This window comes from Cariama cristata, unplaced genomic scaffold (assembly GCF_000690535.1).
Source record: "Cariama cristata isolate BGI_N322 unplaced genomic scaffold, ASM69053v1 scaffold46049, whole genome shotgun sequence".
NCBI classification, from domain to species: Eukaryota; Metazoa; Chordata; class Aves; order Cariamiformes; family Cariamidae; genus Cariama; species Cariama cristata.
In genome coordinates this window covers 1-7,862 of record NW_009634978.1, presented here as the reverse complement: position 1 = coordinate 7,862, position 7,862 = coordinate 1, and the positions used below count along the sequence as shown (strand labels likewise).

At 39.7% G+C, this 7,862-nt stretch overlaps 1 protein-coding gene across 1 annotated transcript in view; it reads left to right on the top strand.

The window, feature by feature from the left end:
* The window catches only part of DHTKD1 (dehydrogenase E1 and transketolase domain containing 1), a gene marked incomplete at both ends in the record, with an annotated part of 12,564 nt that extends 4,964 nt beyond the window's left edge, over positions 1–7,600 (top strand). The window contains 6 exons of the mRNA XM_009707313.1: positions 1,956–2,127; positions 3,700–3,898; positions 4,778–5,090; positions 6,173–6,257; positions 6,920–7,059; positions 7,450–7,600. Of these exons, the coding sequence (XP_009705615.1) occupies positions 1,956–2,127; positions 3,700–3,898; positions 4,778–5,090; positions 6,173–6,257; positions 6,920–7,059; positions 7,450–7,600 (1,060 nt within the window). The remainder of the gene's footprint in view (positions 1–1,955; positions 2,128–3,699; positions 3,899–4,777; positions 5,091–6,172; positions 6,258–6,919; positions 7,060–7,449) is intronic.
* Positions 7,601–7,862: the final 262 nt, after the last annotated feature.

Sequence of the window (7,862 nt, the reverse complement as noted above, 5' to 3'; positions counted from 1 at the left end):
TGATATAAAAAAAAAAAAAAAAAAAAGGCAATTTCTTACAGTTTTGACTGTTAACTGCTCTCATACAGTTAATCAAGAAGAAAGAGATAAAAGCAGAGACCTCCTCTTTCAGAATCTTGGTTTGGAAGTTTCTCTTTGGGCTTTCTGTTTTCATAGTGCTTTCTCTCCAGAAATGTAAGTCTAGAAGCTCTGAATTGAAGTTTAGTCTGGCATTTGTTCCATTCTTCTGCTAGCCTGAGTGCCAGAACTTGGGGATAAAAAGAGTAAAGATCAGCTAAGGTGCCAGCGGTGAGTTTAGATATTCAAGGTCTGAAGATCTCCTTTCCTGGAACTTCAGTGTGCTCGGAATATGTGAAGACTGTAAAACTCTTCTTGATTAACTACTGTGGACGGTTCTGCAATGTTTAATTGTCCATCTCTGCTGAAAAGTGGCTCATTTTTCACCGTCTCACACACCTTAACTCCACTTCCTGAACATAAGGCAACTACGGATGTCTATGATGTGAACTGAAATCTGAGAATAAGATCTCCCTGAAATAAATCTCACATTTGATGTTCCACTGTCATGGTCACTGTTTGAGGAATTAAACTTGATGGTGACCTTGCTTTTATGTTCTTTGCTAATGCTGCCCAGAAAAAATAGTGCTAGCAAAAACCGTTTCTAGCTTTCTGCTAGAATGAGTGAAATCCAACCTGCACCACAGGAATTGGATCCTCTGGGGTTTGAGATGTGTATGAAGAGTCTTGTATAGCTGGATAGTCACGCTGTCTGTAGGCTTTAATGCTTTGGGATGTACTGAAGGCCATATAGTTCTTTCAGATGTTCTAGGGTCTTCACTCAGATGGTATCACTGAGGTACATAGCCACCTTAGGCAGCAGAATAAACCAGAAGGGAAAAGTCAAAACCCAACACTTCAGGAGCAAGTGTAGCATGGTAAGGGATAGACTGGGAATGCTGTGTGGTCTCTCTTGCTGAAGTTAAATTTGTTTTTCTGTGATGCCTTTTAGAAAAAGCCTCTTGTTTTAGAACTGTATAAAACCCAGTGCTGCCATTTCACTGGTTGATTGCACCTCTACTCTCTTCTGGGTGTATTTGCACCTGCAAAAGTCTCTTAAAGCTTGAAACCATTATCCCATAACTAGGAAGTAGAGCTGTCATCTGGTTTCAATAAGAAACTACGTCAATCTGTGTAGTGACTTTGATCTGCAAAGGATGGAATCTGCATTCTGAGGAAGCTATAATTATATTCATCAGTGGAGAACTATCTCTAGTTTCAAAACTCATTCTCATTTCAAAACTCATATCTCTAGCCTTTTAGGAAAGCTCCCCTCCCCTTCCAAACTTTTTTTTAATTTGCTACATTTATTTGCAATTTTGAAATATAACTGAGAACTTAGGTTTTGTTTCCTTCTGAGAGCTTTTATTTACTTTTAAGTGCTTCCATTCAATTACTTTTCCTTTTTTTTTTTTTTTTCCCTGTTGTGTCTGTTCTTGTCTCTATTTGGTAAGGTGGGGAGTAGGCAGAAGTCCCAGTTGACCAGCATTTGACTTTCAGCAAAGCGTGTAGCAAAGCTATGGTGACTGCCTTCCTTTTGTTCAGTGGTCAGTGTCTTGCTACAAACTGCTGCAGCTTTGCTATAGCCATTATACTTGTGGTCACCTATACACTAGTGGGTCAGCTTTAAGAGATTTTAAGTCAGTTCCAGGTAGGGATTACATCAGCCAGTCATGTACAGATATTGGCTGTTATGACTTTGTGTTAGCAATAAGACTGTATAAACCCTCAAATAATGAAAACAGAAGTCTGAAAGGGGTTAAGAAGTGGATCCAGCTGAAACAGTATCTGTTCTACCTACTCAATTTAACAGGTCTTGCTTAATGAGTTATGAATTTGATTTTACTGTTCCTCCAGTGTTTTCTAATGAGACTTTTCCCTCTTCTTCCCTATTGTAGGTTCATGGCGATGCTGCTTTCTCTGGGCAAGGGATTGTTCCTGAAACACTGACCCTTTCTAATCTACCACATTTCAGAGTTGGTGGGAGCATCCATTTGATTGTTAATAACCAGCTGGGCTATACCACTCCTCCAGACCGAGGAAGATCATCTCTGTACTGTAGTGATATTGGTATGTATTGTTGAATCGGAAGGAAGATTGCCTGTTGTGTCAGAAAGGATTTGTAACTCCAGTGTGAATATATGCTATGCTGTGGGCTTTTTATAGCAAGTGCCTGTCAGTTCTAGGGATTTAGATTAATATATCTCCATTTTCATGATAGAGTAGAAATTAAAATTATTATTGATGATTACCTCCTACTAGCAAAAATTCAGATGCTAAAAATATGCCTTCCCCTGTCTGATTTGTAGCAAAGACTAAATATCAAGGGAAAGTCTTGTCACATTTTTACAGGATGTTAGAAAGTATTTGCACGATTACTGTGCAGCCTTTATAACTCATTTAATTTCTGCCATGTCATTGACAGCTTTTAAAAACGTATTGTGATGGAGTGTATAATAGATGTATTTTAAATATATCTTTCTAAATTTAATCAAAATCATTCCAGTATGTTTTCTGAGCAAGATTTCTAAGTCAGATACTCCTTCATTTTTCTGTTTTGTTTGTTGTCAGGTAAGCTTGTTGAGCTTTTAAGTGAAAGATGAAGCTCATGCCATTTCTAAGCTTAAACCAGAAGTCTTTTGTTTTGAACTGGTCTGTCTTAGTGATAAACAGATGTATTATAATGAGCAAGATTAGAGACATAGTAGTGAGTTCCCTTGTGTATGTCTCCTGTAATTAAAAATACACTAATTTATGTTTTTAAGACATAACATCGTGTTTGTGTTTGTCTTACCGTTTCATCAAACGGAACAGGTAGATTTATTAAATCTGATAAGGTAGATAGCATATGTTATTATTACTTTTTCCCTAGGATGGTTTTGTGTTGAGGATTTTGTTTGGTTTTGTTTTTTTTTTCCCCCTTCATCCTTAGTTTTCCTTTCTTTTCACCTAGTCAGTGAGGAGGAGGGGTGTTACCCATTTGAGCTTCAGGATTTTGCTAGGGAGGGAAACTTGATGTGCGTCAGGAATGACTGAAGTATCTTAATTTCCCAAATTTAAGCATATAGAAGAGGAGCACTCTGTTGCTGGGAAGACTTCCAGCCAAGTTGTCATACAGGAGAGGATATTAAGACATTTGAATTTTGCAGTCTTCTCTTTAATGAAAAGACCTTTCTGCCTGGAGGAGCAGTGGATAGAATGACTACTAAGAAGGGAGAGGATTGTTTCTGGCCTGTATGAATTCATGGTAGAGATAGCTTAGGATAAGAAGGAAACAAAACTCAGTTTTTGTTTGAAAGAGAAGTTATCAAATAGTTCTCTCCCATTCCCCACAGACTTCCATCCAGAATAATAAGATGCAGGAACTGTGTATAGAAAGTCCTCTGGGAATTTAGTGCTAGGAAAGAAGTTATGCTCAAACTGTGACAAATACAACAGGTTGGGCCAGTTGTACATTCTCTTGGGGAAGATTTCTACTCCTTACCCCAGCTGTCATCACAAAGAGCATCTTTTGTAGATTTGGTTTTGTTAAATACACTTCACATGAGTTGTCTGTAGTTTTTGCCAGGGTAGCTGTGTGTCCGCTTTGTTTGGAAGGGGTTGTGTATGATTACTGTTGTTACGTTTTGAATCCCTGGGCAGGTAAAATTGTTGGATGCGCAATTATCCATGTGAATGGGGATGATCCTGAAGAAGTTGTCCGTGCTACACGACTGGCTGTCGAGTACCAACGCCAGTTCCGCAGGGACGTGATAGTGGACTTGCTGTGCTACAGGCAGTGGGGCCACAATGAACTTGATGAGCCGTTCTTCACCAACCCCAGCATGTACAAAATCATCAGGTAAGGGTAACACCACCTGAGGGGACAACCCAAAATGTACCTGTGTCCCCACCAACTCAGTGTTGCCTGCTACTGTAGTAGAAGTCTCTGTATAATGAAGATCCTTTGCCGTACCGACAAGTCTTTAGGTAAGTGTTGCTCCGCTGTCAGCAGTCCTTGACTACGGTGTGAGTCTGATAACAAGATCTTAAGGAAGGTAACCACTGGTGTTGGTTCTTGAATATGCAGCTTGATGCCTCTTGGAGAACAATCTTGCACATAGCCCTTGGATTTCAAATTCATGATCGCTAGTAATCAGAAGGCAAAGTTGTCTTCTGCGTGCCAGAGGGAAGTATAGATAATGTGGGAGAATGGGCGGGAAGCCAGTATGACATTTGTCTCTCTTTGCCTGATCGTGCTGGTTCCAGTGAGGACTGACGAGCATTTAAATGTATTCAGATTCCAGCCTTATCACCAAAATAAAATATGCATAAAAATTTACTGGACAGTGAATTCTGGTATTTTAGGTGAAGTATTTATGGATTGGATGGCTTGATTCTGAGCTGATACTGAAATCCTACTGTCAGTTTGTCTGAAGAAAATATGCACGATAGCACAGAGTCAGTCTAATTGGGAGGCTTTTTTTACTTTTACCTGTAACTGCCAACTATAGGCACTTTTTTTTTTTTTTTTTTTTTTTAAAGCACTTACTGAAGAGAACTGTTACCTTTCTGGAAATGCCAGGAGAGCAAACTTGATGCAAATGAGTGTAATGCACCAGGACATAATTTTATTTTAGTTTTCCATGATACCTGACAGTAGTAAGGTAGTATTTCCTTGTTCTGGAGTGACACTGTTTTCAGGCTTAATGTCTATGGGGTTTGATTCCCTCCCTGACAGATCCCGTAAGAGTATCCCAGACACATATGCAGAACACCTAATAGCTGCTGGGCTCATGACTGAAGTTGAAGTATCTGAGATAAAGACGACATACTATTCTAAACTGAATGATCATCTTGCCAACATGACTTTGTATAGTCCACCTCCTACCAACCTGCAGGCTCACTGGAAAGGCTTAGTCGAGCCTTCTGCTAAAATCACCACTTGGGACACAGGTATGCCTGTACCACTTCTGCAGTTTATTGGAGTCAAGTCTGTAGAGGTGCCTGAAGAACTCCAGATACACAGCCATCTTCTGAAGACCTACACACAGGTCAGTAGAGCATAATGATGTTTCTAGTCCCATTACTCAAAGATACGACTAGTTACGGGAAGAACTAAACACAGCAAGGCTGCCAGTTAGAGAATAGCATAGTGTTCTCTAGGAAAAACAGCTCGCTTTTTTTTTCGAGGCTGAGATGATGCTGTTTTTTCCTCCAGCTTTGAAGAAAGACATGTCCTTTCCCCCAAATCTGACCATATACTTAATTTTGTTATTTCAACAATGTTTTGTCACAGTGAAGAAAAAAAGCTTGTAGAAAATAGGATTTATTATTCTTAGAAATAGTAGAAACTGTTATGATAAATTACTATCATTTATGTACTTTATGATTATAAAGAGTACTTTGTGAGAGGATGAATGAGGAACTTGCTAATAGTGTACACAGTTTCTAAAGCAAGTAGTGAGTGTTTATGTTTTATGTATATAAACATAAGCATACACGTGTGGCCAAGTTTGACAGCCAGTTTTTGATAGCTCATAAGTTTGTGTGCAATAATTGGCTTTGTTTGGGTTTGTGAACGTTTCCCTCTGATGAATGATGACCACACACAGGTGTCTAGTTGGCAGCCGTAGAGAGGCCATGAGTTGAACATTTCAGAAGACTGATGTTCTTGTCTTCCCAGCCCAAGGCAAGAACACCACAGATCATTTGTCTGCAGTTCTGCAGGCCAGAACAGAGGAGAATTCTGGAGACTGAAATATTTACACCTGGTATCTTTCATCACTGCTGACCAGACAAACCAAAAGTCTGTCAAGAGTACACTCTGTGCTGTGCTAAGATTTTTAATGTTTTCAGACTAAGATCTAGTTTGTCAGTCCACAGTTTGTTGGCTGGTAAGTAAACATGTGGATCATTCATGGTTCTGTGATCCTCAGGGCAACCTTCTTCAGGATGTGCTGAAACAAGACTCTGTGTATTCCAAACCAACCTAAGCTGGTTGCAGGAATATAGCATTTCTCTCTATAGTGTTTTATTTTTTTTTCCTAGCTTCTGATGTTGATCTGTGCCACCAAAAGAGCTACAGATGAAAAAAGGCAAAATAGTAACTTTTCCTTGTTGTTTACTTGTTTAGTCAAGAGTTCAAAAAATGGAGGAAGGAAAAAAGCTGGACTGGGCAACAGCTGAAACTTTAGCGTTCGGTTCCCTGCTGAGCCAAGGTAAGAGGCAACTAGACAGCAGACAATGAAATACTTTTGCTTTGATGTCAGTGAAGTATAACATTAGACTTCTTAGGTGTTTCCAAGTCTAAAGATTGATACGATGGATAAATTTGACAATTTGCATTTCCATGGTACTAAGAGAAGGTAAATAAGAATTCTGTATGTCACTACTATTTGTAGATTGAGTACTAAACATCTTCAAAGAATTGTTGCTCCCGCCCACTCCCCCAAAACATTGGTGCGTAGAGCTAAGCACATGAACAATGCAGCTGACATCAGTGGGGCCTCCCAACTACTTTAAAGCGTGTTTCATGCTACTCTTTCTTTTCCCTCCTCTCTAGCCTGAATTCGTATCTCCATTTACATATGATACAGAATGCACATTTTTTGCAGTTTGCTTCAGTAAATCGAACAATTTACCACAAAATCATTCTTTGCTGCAGAGAGGAGAGAAGAGAAATGTCTGAGCATCTCTGTGCTTGTGAGTTGGAGCTGCTCCTGGTTAAGAATTCCATCTCGGATTTGATGTTGCTGATGAGGGGAAATCCAAGAAGAGACATAATAACAGAAGTAATATTTTAGAATTGGGGACTTGTTGTCCTGCATGTTTTCTTTTTACATGACTTGCTAATCCAGTGTTTTGTTTATTACTTGGCAAGGGTTTAATATCAGACTAAGTGGACAAGATGTTGGCAGAGGAACGTTTAGCCAACGACACGCAATGTTGGTTTGTCAAGAGACGGATGATACTTATATTCCTCTGAATCATATGTCCCCAGACCAGAAAGGTTTCCTAGAGGTAGGTTCTGTGGTCCACAAGACAACCTTCTTCAAGTTGTGCTGGAACAGAATGCGTATTTTAAAGCTGCAGAGACAGATGTAGGTAGCCTGTATATTCTGGCATACCCCAGATACAGAGACATGAAAACTGTCAGGGCAACCTCGTTCTTTGTAGTTACTCTCTTTGCAAATTTAGCAAGGGGTTTTGCTTTTCCTTCAGAGGTCAGCTATTACTCTCTTCCCCTCAGTGTCTTCATTCAAAAGCAAAAAAAAAAAAAAGGTGACCGTCAACTGCCTTTAGGAGTGCATGACCTCAGCGTGCCTAGCACTGGTGTGCCTGGTTCCAAAGGTTCTTAACCCTGGGTTGTCTCTTCCTCACCCACCCCTCCCGACAATTTCCTTTTGTTAGGTGAGTAACAGTCCCTTGTCTGAAGAAGCTGTGCTTGGTTTTGAATATGGAATGAGTATTGAGAGCCCTAAGTTACTGCCAATTTGGGAAGCTCAATTTGGAGACTTCTTTAATGGAGCCCAGATAATATTTGACACTTTCATCTCTGGAGGTGAGTGTACAAGGAGCTCATATATTTTAAAATGAATCATTTGTACTAAGCACATTTTTAGAAAATCCTTCAGCTTTAAAGTAAAAGGGCAACGTGATGAGAAACAAATTCTGTTTTCTCAAGAAGTCTTGTGAGCTCGCCTGTGTGGTCCTGACTTCCATGTGGCTTTTCTCTGAAGACAATCTGTTTAAAATGAAAGACACACACCCTTGGCAGAAGACAGTCATTCCAAAAGGACAGCTGATTATATTAATAGCCTTTC